Source organism: Solanum tuberosum, unplaced genomic scaffold (assembly GCF_000226075.1).
Source record: "Solanum tuberosum cultivar DM 1-3 516 R44 unplaced genomic scaffold, SolTub_3.0 scf00639, whole genome shotgun sequence".
In the NCBI taxonomy this organism is placed as follows: domain Eukaryota; kingdom Viridiplantae; phylum Streptophyta; class Magnoliopsida; order Solanales; family Solanaceae; genus Solanum; species Solanum tuberosum.
This window is the reverse complement of record NW_006239554.1, coordinates 96,393-109,723: the sequence shown is the minus strand read 5'-3', so window position 1 is coordinate 109,723 and position 13,331 is coordinate 96,393. Positions and strand designations below refer to the sequence as shown.

General features: G+C 31.5%; 1 protein-coding gene across 1 annotated transcript in view; it reads right to left on the bottom strand.

Moving 5' to 3' along the window:
• The window catches only part of LOC102599367 (low affinity sulfate transporter 3-like), a 9,204-nt gene extending 5,624 nt beyond the window's left edge, over positions 1-3,580 (bottom strand). The window contains exons 1-7 of the mRNA XM_006366413.2: positions 2,988-3,580; positions 2,871-2,919; positions 2,593-2,800; positions 2,331-2,502; positions 2,173-2,241; positions 1,131-1,361; positions 473-599 (exon numbers count right to left, since the gene is read on the bottom strand). Coding sequence (XP_006366475.1) covers positions 473-599; positions 1,131-1,361; positions 2,173-2,241; positions 2,331-2,502; positions 2,593-2,800; positions 2,871-2,919; positions 2,988-3,407 — 1,276 coding nt within the window. The 5' untranslated portion in view covers positions 3,408-3,580. The remainder of the gene's footprint in view (positions 1-472; positions 600-1,130; positions 1,362-2,172; positions 2,242-2,330; positions 2,503-2,592; positions 2,801-2,870; positions 2,920-2,987) is intronic.
• Positions 3,581-13,331: the final 9,751 nt, after the last annotated feature.

The window sequence follows — 13,331 nt, the reverse complement described above, 5'->3', positions numbered from 1 at the left end:
GGGAGAGGCGAGAGGTCAAGAGAGGGAGGGGGGGAGAGGGGACGAGAAAGGGAAAGAAGGTAGTGAGAGAGGGAAGAGGGAGAGGGAGAGAAGGTAGTGAGAGAGAGATGAGAAAGGGAGAGAAGGTAGTGAGAGAGGGACGAGAAAGGGAGAGAAGGTAGTGAGAGAGGGAGGAGAGAGGGTGAACAGATTGGGAGAGAGATGCTAGAAAAAGTGAAGTATAAATATAAAGGGTAATTTTTAAAAATATAACTATGATTATTAAATATATAATACATGTTCCGTGTTCGCTATTAACACTAAAATTCTCTTAAAAGTACTCTATTTATTTCCAGCAACTCCTATTATATTTCCGACAATTTAATAAGTAATAAAAGAAGTTAAAAAAATATCAAGGAAAATATAATTACAGAACAATTATAAACATTATTAATTGTAAATTATAATAATAATAAGTAAATAAAAGACTGACCAGTTGCAACATAACAAGAAGTTAATGATCCAGTAATGTTCATAACACCCATAGCCAGCATTTCCTTGTTTCCATCAAGACGGTATCCTTTCATAGTAGCGAAAGATCGTCCAACTGCAATAGCTTCCTGTACGTTCAACATATATGATTAAGAATCTTTTTTTTTAGAAATTTAATAAACTACAAAACAAAGTTCAACCGTCAGTATCACTAGTCATTGTTTACAATAACCACCTTATATTACCACATGAATAACTACCACCAATGATCACCACTATCACCAACTACGTCTGTCATTATTCACCACCATCACTAACTATCACTATATATCATCTACCACTATTATATTCTTAGTTGTCATCACAGTACTATCAACACTAGAACACCACCATTAGTCAATACCATCTCAAATCAACACTCACAACCATCAACCTCTAGTCATCAACAACCATATAATTTTAGAAAAGATTTTATCAATTAATATTAAATTAATTCAGTATTTTATTAAATTTTAAATAAATATAATTTTTTTTTTATTTGCACATTCTAATGTTGAAAAGAACAAACAGTCTTTAGTAGACAACTCTTAATATTTAGATGCAATATATATTCAGATTCAAACTTAATAAAACAATATAATGCTTGAATCATAACGTACCGTGAGTGCGACAAGTGCAATAATTAGCCCAATTTTGGCAGCTTCAGCAGTATGTGGACTATTGAATTGTAATTCATGGAGTGAACTTGGGTTCAACCCTCCAGTGATGTGTTTCACTATCTTAACGCCATGTTTATCAGCTCTTGTCAAGAAAACAAGTAATGTTGACATTATTACAGACAGCAGTGGTGCCATTGCAGCTAACCAGAACAGTTTCTTGTACTTTCTTGCCTGAAAAAATCAACATCGTAATGATAAATGTTCTCAAGTATAGACCAAAACATATGGTAGATAATATTTTATGCTCAGAAGCGAAGCCAGAATTTTGGAGTCATTTGATTCGTGGACAAAGTTATTCGGGATTATAGTCCTGAACTCCTGATATTATAATTTCGGGACTAATAATATCAAGTTGAATGAGATAAGGTGGGATATGCAGGATTAAGGTTGGGATTAAATTTATACTTTCAACCAAAGAAAGTATAATTTTAATCTCAAATTAAACTTAATCTTGAAATTTTCACCTTATCCTGCATACCAAACGACCCATTAAAGTTTATGGGTTTTGCCTTCTAAATTTGCTACATATAGTCACAATATATAATGATTTTAAAATAAAAATACAAAATGTAAACAAAGATTAATGATTCATTCCAACTCGTAAGTAACTCTGTCCCTACTCCTATTCGAAATAACTAAATTATCTCAACTTTTGATAGTATTTCTGCTTTTAGCATTTTTTTTCTACAACTTTTTAAGACTTACGCCAATACTATCACAACTTTTCATTTAATCCACTAAAGTTGACCTTCTTCATTCAGTCTGGGATGGATAAAGAGTACAGATAAGATCAGAGTCGAATTCAGAATTTAAATTTTATGAGTTAATCTTTAAGATTTTTCTTACTGAAATCTATTAAAATTTTATAATTATCGATTCACACCTACTATTTATTGTGAATTCTTTATCCTATAAATTTATATTCCGCTTCAAAAATACGGTGAGTGAAACTACAGCTATAAAAAAGGATATAGTTACTTGCCAGATAGTACTTGGTAGAAAGGATGAAGATCAGAAATGAACTCCCAATTATAAAGCTATAAGGATTCAACTGCCAAAAAAACAAACATAACATTAAAATTAGCTGATCTTATATATTACGTAATTGAGAAAGACAAAAAAGGAACAAATTGAATTTACAGTATGCATTGATTTGCAAATAGAAGTCAAGACAGAGATAATATCTGTCTTGTTTGTAAAATTTGAAATCCCAAGCAGTGATTTGAGCTGTTGTAGTCCAATCACACAAGCAGCACCAGCCATAAAACCAACAATAGCAGCATGTGACAGAAAATCAACCAGAAATCCCAACCTGTAATTAACCAGTCAGAATTTTTATCAAGCTATTCAAAAGAGGTAAACTCACGAAGAAATCAAGGAGGTAAACATCTACTTATATTACCTAAGTAGTCCAAAAGCAGCTTGAAAAGCACCCGCGAAGAAGGTAACAGTAAGCACGAGTTTTCGATATGCAATTGGATTAGTGGTAGGATCTTCAAGTTTGGGAATCATTGAGGACAAGAGTAGTGAAACAACAGCAACTGGTCCAATTGCTATATCTCTTGAACTCCCCATCATAGCGTAAATAAGTGGCGGAATAACACTTGTGTCTGATGAGGACAAAATTGTTAGTAATATATTTCAGTCTAATTTCATAACCATTTAGCTAGAATCACTTACATAGGCCATATTGAGGATCAAGTTTTGCAAGAGTCGCGTAGCCAATGCTCTACATGAATAACGAAAAGATTAATGTTGAAACAGGACAGATCTTATTAGTTGAAATATACTAGTTACCTGAGGGATGCAAAGGCTTGCAAGAGTTAAACCAGCCAAGATGTCCCTTTTGAATTTTGTGACATTATATTCTTTACACCAAGAAAGTGGTGGAAATATAACGCTGAGAATCGAAACGAGTGTAGGAACAGGATGCTTTCCAAGGCATTGAATCTTGTTTTCAAGAGGGCAGAGTAGTGTTTTCTTGAATGAAGTTTTCAGATTAGATAACAGTCCTGGTGGTTCGGGCACATTAAGTACCCAATCGCGCCTTCTCTCAGAAGCCACGGGTGTTTGAAGTGTTTGGGAGAACACAGAAAGTTGTACTTTCTCACTCTCAGCAAAAGATTGAAGTGTTTGGGAGAACTCTTTTGTGTTTGATGGATCAGTATTTGGTGTAAACTGTGAAGACTCTGTCTCACCTTCTCTTGTTACGGCCATTTTCTTCGTTTCTCTTTAGAGGAATGATTTCAAGATGAAGTTAATAGCTTGCTAAGGCTTCAAAGTGAATTGAAAACCTTTACAGAGCTGAAGTTTTTCAAACCATACCTTCCAACTATTTAAAAGGCTTCATTAGCTTTATTAACTTGGAAAAATATTAATTTTCTGACTAAAATTTATTCTAAAGAAAAGTGTTTCACTTATTAAAAACATATTTTTCTTTTACTTTATCATCCTTTTTAGGGCTAGGCTAGTAAAGGGATTTGACTTGCGAGCAAGAGAAATGAGTTGTAAGGTAAATTACCCCAACAAATAAGTCAAATATTCTCAAGTCCCTCGTACATATAATTTTAAGACATAATATATAAATATGCTTTCTAACTTGACTTCAATTGACATTTATGTCCTCCAATTTTAGATGTGCGCAAGTATACACTTAAACTTATATAAAATTAAATAAGTAGAGACACGTGTCCTATGAGGCATAATACACGTAGGACGCCACATAGGACACAAGATTGTCACGTAGGACGCCATGTAGGATGAATATATCTATTTGTTCAATTTTTATACAAGTTTAAGTGTCTGCTTGTCACACCCAAAGTTAAAAGTCATAGTTATCAGCTGAAGCCAAGTTAAGAGTCATGTTTATATATTATGCCTAATTTTAACTAGTTTTTTTACTACAAAATGGTTAGCACAATTGTTACTTTATGTTATGCTTGCTCCTAGTTTATATCAAAAGAACATGTGAAATTGCGAAGGATAATACCACCATTTGCTAAAGACATAATATATAAATATGCCCTTCAACTTGGCTTTGACTCACATTTATGCCCTTCAATTTTGGATATGCACAATTAGTAGACACTTAAACCTTATACAAAGTTGAACAAATAGACACATGCATCCTACATGACATCCTACATGTCATTTGCATCATACATGGTGTCCTGTGTGTATTATGCCACGTAAAACTTATATGTCTATTTGTTTAACTTTATACAAGTTTAAGTGTCTACTTGTGCACTCACAAAGTTGAAGGGCATAAATGTGAAATGAAGCCAAGTTAAAGGGATCATTTATGTATTATACCTTTGCTAAATATCTTTAAGAACAATGTCTTAGACAAGCCTCAAAATTTCAAGTATTATTATGATTTTCTACAAGTTTTCCCTTGATGTATTATGTTAAAAAGTCATCGCCAACTTAATATCCAAAACTAGGGTTGTTCATGGTTATGGTTAAAAAATCAAATCAAACCGCAATCCGAACCAAATCGATTTAAAAAATCAATAGTTGGTGTGGTTTGGTTATGTTTGGTTTTAAATTTTGAAAATCGATACTATTTGGTTTGGTTTTACTAAAAAAATCCGCAAAAAACAACCAAATCGAACCGAGATATTATATATATATATATATATATATAAATAAATTTTATAATTATTTATATATTATTCATAAATAAAATATAAATATTTTGTCAAATTTTAATTAACTTAAATCTTAACACTATCATTTTCTCAAGACCAACACTTAAATTTTAGCCCAACTATTAAAACCCTAATACATAGTCCATCAAAATCTATTACTTTAATCTTTACTTACCCTACGTCACATTAGATAGTCACACTTTCTCTTAATTGAATCATTTTATTCGTGTAATAATAACTCTAGTATTGCTTAATTAAATCCATAATAACTTTCTTGTGGATTGTTCATGTATTAGGTGTATGTGTCTACAGAGATACATATGCTCTCATCAAATTTACTTTATTACTTTAAAACTGAAAAAAACCAAGAAAACCAAACCAAACCAAACTAACAGTTATTTTTTTCATTTAGTTTGGTTTGATTTTAGAAATTTAAAAACCAATTAAATTGATTTGATTTTGGTTTTAACCAATAACCGATCCAAACTGAACCATGAACACACCTATCCAAAACAATGGAAAATCTAAAATGTAGTAATTCAAGAGAATTGAAATTAAAGAAGATTTTTAGTGTGAAGTATATAAATGTTCTAGAAATAACTGGTAGCGTGAGTCTAGAAAAAGATAGTTAGGAATATTCTAAAAAAGAGTAGTAAAACCTCTTACTAAATCCTTTCATCACCACCTATAAATACAAGTAGTCATTTGAGTTGTAAAAATTTTTTATGAAAGAAATGAGTGACGAAGTGAGAAATAATTGAGAGCAACAATTTAGAAGATTATTAAAGGGTGAGTGAAAGAAAATATCGAGTATAAAGGGTTGTAAGGTTGAAGCTAGTCCTCATTTTGAAAGAACAAAATTCAAGTTATGAACAACCAATTGTGTCCAATAGTATTTCAACAAGTGGTATCATAGTCTCGTGGATCAAGAGAGATTAGAAATTCAAGGGAAATCCTACAAGCTATTGTCAGGGAGTATGAGTCAAGAGGCACTAATTAGTGGAAGGTTTGCAAGCACCCTCAATAACGTTGAGAAGTTCAACGCAAGAAACTTTAGATTGTGGAGCAAAAGGATGCGATATTATTTTTTCAGTAAAAAATTAAGCAATATTATTGGTGGCTCAGACACCACCACCAACATATATCGATATTGCAACAAAAGAGTGGAAGATAAAATTGGAAAGACTATGTATACTTATAATGTAACAGTTGAGAATGAGTTCTCAACAGAGGATTAAGAGCATCAAGACACAAAAATAATATTGAGACACATTATCAACAATTCTCACAAAGAAGAATGATATGAAATTACTAAAGTTCGAAAATGACCTTTGTCAATCTGACATCAGAATCTGATAATTAGTCAATATTTTTCAACGACAAAAACTTTATGAGATAAAATATCAAGATCAGATCTAAAAAATAACATTACAGAGACGAGGATGAGGAGAATAATTGTTCTTGGTCTGAAACCAGAGTATAAAGACATAATTATGAATATACACGGGTGGCTCATTAAACCAACTTTATCAGAATTGAAAAAATTGTTGGCAAATGAAGAAGACTTGGAGAATCTATCTATTATCAAGATTTTTTTTATAAAAGATGAAAGTAATGTTGTCTTAAGAAAAAGACCAAGCTTCAAAGAAAGAATGAGGAGAGATTCACGACCAGAGGGAGGCTGGAAGAATCAACATTAAAGAAGCTAGCGAGTCAACAAGCAGGTAAACCAAAATTTCAACAATGTACAAATTAATAAGTGCTATAATTGCGAGAAGAAAGGGCATAACGCTCGGGATTGTTGGTACACGAAAGTTAAGGTAATATAGACATTTATATTTGAAACAAGCAAGACGAAGAAGAAGCTTTCCATTTAAATACATCATATGCAGTTGAAGAAAGAAAACAACTAGAAGAGATCACCTCTCAATCTAATAAAGAAAGTGAAATTGTAAGGGAGAAATTAATCGATTATGAACATGATTGAATTATTGATTCAGAATACTTCAATTACTTGATCGACAATTAAAAAAAGATGTTCAATATGAATTAATATAAATGTGGTTGAGTAGTGGTAACAATAAATAATTTATAGAATTGCAAATAACTCATATTGGCACAACTTCGTGCCTCATAAAAACTCAAGACAAGAATAACTTCAAAACGTCTACCATATTCCTTGTATGAAGAACTTATTGTATGTGATGCAACTAACAACCTCAGGCAACTATATTATGTTTGGGATGAATGACGTAAAAGTATATCAAAATTTGAAAGTTGCAATCTCGTCAATCATGAAGAAAAGAATATTAGAGTCAATCTATGTCATGTTAGTCTAGATAACTTATGTGGAGAAAACTCAGAGTAATAGAACATATGATCTATAACATGCACGTGAGCTATAGCAAACTAACAATCACGATGAACCAATAAAAATTAGAAGGTCTTCCCCAGCTTGAGATTAGAAGAGACCCTACTTGTGTTGGATTCCAGTATGGGAAAGTACATTATCTTTCATATAGAGCGCCAAATTAAAGTACTGTATATATCAAGCCAAGGAGATACTAAAATTGGTGCACTCAGGTGTATTTGGACCATTAAATCCGTTAACCATCAACAAATATTGATACATGATAACATTTATTGATGACTTCACAAGGTACTAGTAAATTCACTTCTTAAAATAAAATCTTAAAGAGTTTCAACATACTATGGAGAATACTATTGTAAGGAGAATAAAAAATGTCTATGTACGATAATGGGGAGGGGATACGCATCATGTGAGTTCAGTGACTATCTTCAAAAAGATATGGTAAGGCGATAATTGACTTGTCTAAATATGCCAAAACAAATTAAATGGAGTAGCTAGAAAAAAAAGACATCTAGCAGAAATATGCAAAAATATGTGTAATGCATGTACCAACAAGGTTTTGGGTAGAAAACATGAATACCATTGTCTACATTATTAATGGGCTACCACAAGCGAGATGGGAATTCATCTCACCATTCGAGAAGCTCAAGAAGATGATACCTATAGTAGTTGATTATTTGGATGCATGCGCTATGTGTTCATGTCAAATCAAAAAATTGTTCGATGTATCTTTGTCAATTACAACGAACAAAGAATAAAGGTGTTATGGTCCTACCATTAATAAGATATATGTGTCAAAAATGCGATACTTAATGAAACATCCTTATGGTGGTCAACTAAAGTCATTCCACTAGATTTAATAGAAGTTGAGCAAAAGTTGCAAGATAAGCTAAAAAAGAAGAAGAACAAGAGAACCCAAGAGACAAGATGAGAATCTGAATCACCTACACTACATATATCTTCAAATAAGGAAAAGAAGAGTTTAGGGGAAATCGGAGTTTGTGAAACTCCAAATGTGTTGCAAGAAAAAGTCCAAGAAACACTACAACTGCAACTAATTAAGGAGGTTTACACGATTAAAATATTCAAACACCAAGTATATAGATACAACATCAGTAAAGGTGGTCAAAGTTGCCACCTTTGAAAGAAGATACAAAGAGTAGTGATTAGAAAAAGTCGATGAAAGAAAAGATTCACAAGTGACTAAATATCAGGATGATTTCAAAGTTTTGAGAATCGCTCAAAGTGACGATAAAGAATAAATCAAGAGATACAGTTAAAAAAGGCATCACCAAATTAATCTCCGAGACAATGGAGAATCTAGAATGTTTAAATAATTCTAAAGAGTTGAACAATTTTAGTTCTAGAAATAAGTAGAATTAGTACGAGTCCAGAAAAAGATAGTTAGGAATATTTCAAAAGAAAATAGTAAATATTTCTCATTAGATTCTTTCATCACCACCTATAAATAAATGTGATATTTTAATTAGTTGTTAACAAAACAAGCAAAAAGTAAGAGATCAAGTGAGAAATAATAGAGAGCAACAAACAAGCTAAGGTTGTTAAAGTGTAAGTGAAAGAAATATCGAGTATAAAGAGTTGTAAGATCGAAGTTAACCCTCGCTTTAATTAAAAAACTAAAATTCAAATTGTGAACAAAGTATCCAATATACCAACCCAACAAAATATTCAGTAGATAGTACATTTTCTTCTTTTTAAAAAAAAAACTTATTCGACTCATCATGTTGAGCACTTGGAATGTAATATTGTCTTCATGATGCATTGCGTGAATTTGAGGTAGCCAATCCTAGAAAAATTGTAGAAAAGGTGAAGTGTACCCTCCCTATTATTTCTATTTTTCTACAAGTTTATAAAAAAGTGAAATATTCTCCACCCACAAAATGTTAATCACAAAATAGTAGTGGTACAACTTAGTTAGTGCCTAGAATGCAACTATACAAAGGTCACCAAGGGATACTGATGTAGTGCTTCATTGTTTTGCTTCTTTCATTTGGATATCGATGTAATACTTCATCAAATTCTTATCTCGTTTGGAGGTTTTTATTCTCCAATTAGTCCTACCATTTCCTCATTCAAACTTAAGCACACATGTAACAAGTTTCAAGTTTATCTTCTTATCTTGCTCATAAAAAAGTATGCAGCCTATGAAGGGCTAAGAACAAGTATGTACACTTCTAATGCCATACATTTATAGAAACATTTTTTGTTAAATTTGGAGAAAAAGTTTGAAATAGTCTTTTATTTTTGAGCGTAGACTCAAAGTCATCTTTGTTCGTTCACAGGTACATTATGTTAATAATAGCTCCATGTTCGCAATTTGATTTTTTCCAAACGTTAGTCTATTTTTTAACATTGATTTCCTCCACAGTCTAGTGTATGGAATGCTTAGTTCTTTCTCTTTGTTGAGTATAAACAAAAATCCCACGTTAAAGAAGTTGAAAAGAGAGACAAAAGTTTGAAGGAGGGCATAAAAGTACTCTAATGTTACAAACATGCAGGGTTATTAATTTCAAAATTGATTTAAAGCTATTATTTAATTGCAAATTCTGTTTTCTTAGATCTGATTAAGGATATAGAAAAATAACAAATATGTTAAGAGAACCAAATTCTTAATTACTTAGATTGTATTTTTTTTTCCCATTCGGTGTCTGCCTGTCTGGTACTCACATTAGGGTCCGACTAAATTCTGATTTGCCCTGGAAAGTTCCATATTGAGGTAAAACGCTCCCTAACAATGACAATTCCATATCCAGAGGGACTCGAACTGGTTAAAGATATAGAAGTACTTACCATTCCACCACAACCCTGATTGATACTTGATTATATCTTCAATAATATATTGTTTCACGAAGAATATATAACGATCAAAGGTACAAAGATTTGGTGGTGTTTCTTTAAAGTCAAAATAGATCACATAGACATGCATAATCCGAAGCTACATTCAAATAACAATATATCACTTCAAAATTGACTGTTGTTTGTGCTCCATTATTAACTACTAGTACATGTATGAGAAAAATTATTCTAAAATCAACTCTCTATTGTGTTCCATGGTCCACAATATTCTGATGACGCTATTAGTTAGTGAATAAATAATTGAAGTGCTACTAGTTTAATGAAAAGTTAAAAATACCTTTATGTCAGAGGACAACTATTTTACTTTGTGGAATTGGTGAACCCTATGCTACTTATTTAGCCAAATATCCTGTCCATATACAAGATTTATTACCACCTTGCCTATTTAACAGGCTCTATTCATTTACCAATGCTTTAAGGTTGGTCATGATGTGATATGTCATGGATGAAGTAGCATGATCTTCACAAAGTTAATGGTAGACTGTATATAATAATGTTTATTTAGAAAAAAAAGAAAAGAACTAATTAAGTCATGATATACATACCAAGGGTTTAGTCAACTTCATCCATGACATATCACATCATTATCCAAACCTACATGCTAAGGGATAATTGTAGCATTTGGAGATATGAGCTAGATTGACTCAACTAGGCCGGGTTAATTGTGACACCAAATGATGTGATATAGTGGATGAAACAGCTTCTTCCTTAACCAAATGTCTCGGATTCGAATTCTGGATATGAATTTTTTTTTCCGTAGAGAGTGTTTTCCCCTTAATAAGGCCCTATGCAGCACAAATCCAGAATAATCACTCTAATGTGGATAATAACAATAAGTAAAAGACAAAAAAAAACCACTAGGGTTAATTATGAGGTATCTTCATGATTGTAATGGTATTCTATTCTTGAGGTTTACAAGAAAAGAATCTAAGAATAGTACTCCCTCTGTCCAGTTATGTGACATAATTTTTTTTTAAGTATAACACATAAATATGCTCTTTAATTTGATTTTTGCGGATAATTATTCTCTTCAATTTTGATTGTGTACAAATAAACACTTAAACAGTTATAGAATTGAACAAGTACATACATATGTCCTACATGGCATAATACATGTAGGATGCCATATAGAACACGTAGGATGTCATGTAGGATAAATGTGTCTATTTGTTCAATTTTATACAAGTTAATTAAGTGTCTATTTGTGCACAAAAAATAAATAAAATTAAAGGTCATAGTTGTCCGCTTAAGCCAAGTTAAAGGTCATGTTTAGTATTATGACTTTTTTTTTATCCTTCATGAATGATTTATACTTATAAATATCTAAGATTTATTTTGGACCACAAAAAAATAATTTTTCTTAATTTTTTTTATTAAATTAAATGATGTCACATAAATTGAGACGACAAACAACAAATTAACCATCTAATTTGGTTCCTCCAAAAGGTGTAAATACTATTCCATTTCACGTCGTGTGATTTCCTCAACCTACCACATTTCTCCATTAAAATTAATGGTGTTCGCTTTTTCCCTATTCAAATCATGACCAACTAATTAATCTTCCCCATATTTCAGTCTCTATACACATCTCCACTATGGATGAACTATATCAACTCTAGAATATCATAATAAGTAATCAACCTGATTATTATATATATTCCTTAATGACTAGCAAAAACAAAAAACAAGAATACCGTTTTGTTAAGTATGATTAAATTGTTGGGATATATAATATTAACCATATATTTAGATATAATATTTATTATAGAATAATTGTTTATTCAGTTTTAATAAAAAAAATTAATAGATTATATATTCGTTTATGGTGTCTGTTTACTTATATAGTAGATGATTAGTGTATAGAGTTTTAGCTTATACATAGATGATTAAATCATCGATTCTTATAAATATAAAGTTTTTTGTTCACAATCTAAGATGAAAATTGGACATGTCATCGGTACGATTATAGCACAAGATTATATATAGTTTATTTTGATTATGAGAACGGTATAGTTCCAACTTATTGTGCTATGCATTTTGTATGTATTGAACGGGACCGAGTAGAGATAGTTGTTTTAGACTGATTGACAAAAGCATATTCTCTAAATGTTAAATGTATTTATATTCTCAATAATGATATAACTATTATGATATGTATATATTAATTATCATTTTGATTTATTAAAAGGTGAGATTCTGAGATAGGTCAATATGTATGGTAGATTGGATAATAATAATATATATTGGTGAAATAATAAGTTAGTTGATGGAATTCATGTCTCGATATAGAGATTGATGATATGTCTTTTTGAGAAGCTTGTATGTTCTCATCGTGTCAAACCTTGCAAGTGGATTTATGAATCCGACACATGAAATAAGTTAAACATTGCTCTAAAGGAAATTAACCATTGAATTAAATCAATACTTTAATTTATTGATTGGTATCTGTAATCTTAACATGGAGAATTACATAAGTGTTTAATGGGAAATTTCGAATATAAATAGAGGAGTGGAATGATTTGTAATTTATCATGGTAAGAATAATTCAAATTAATTATTTGAAATTATTTCCATAATAGGAAGCCTCAGTAATTAATTATGTGGTCCCTACAGTGCTCATATTTAACTAGAACTCAGAATCCTATTTCTAAAGGGAAAATGGGAGACAGGCGCAAGTTTTCTTGTAAAAAGAAAACAAGCGTGTAATATTGTTTTTGAAGAAAAAAATGTGTCATTTGGTTCTCCTCTTTGGACTGGGAAGAAATCTCTATAATTAGGGATTCTTCTAACCCTAGAAAAAAGAGAGGTTTTCTATACGATACTTGCCCACCCAAGTATTGAGAGAGTTTGGCTGTGAACTTGGAATCATTGTAGAAGACTGCAAAGTTGTTGTCTATTTTGTCGATTCGCTTGAAGGTCGTCTGTCTAACTTGTGGATTCACTTGAAGGTACTTGCTCACGCTTCAAGATGTAATTCTTGAATTAAATTTCAGTAGTTTATGTGTTCTAGTATGATTATATATATTCTAGCATAAACGTTATTGGTTATCTATTATTCATGTAAGCAGTATAACTTTGGTATGCTTCCGCTGTGCATATAGTTTTCCAACATAAACTACTTCCTCGGTTAACATTTACTTGTTCATTAACGCACAAGTATCCCCCTAGACTATGACCGAAATCTCTGAGACAAACATTAACTAAACTAAAGTCCTATTATCCCCTCCCCCCCCCCCCCCCCCC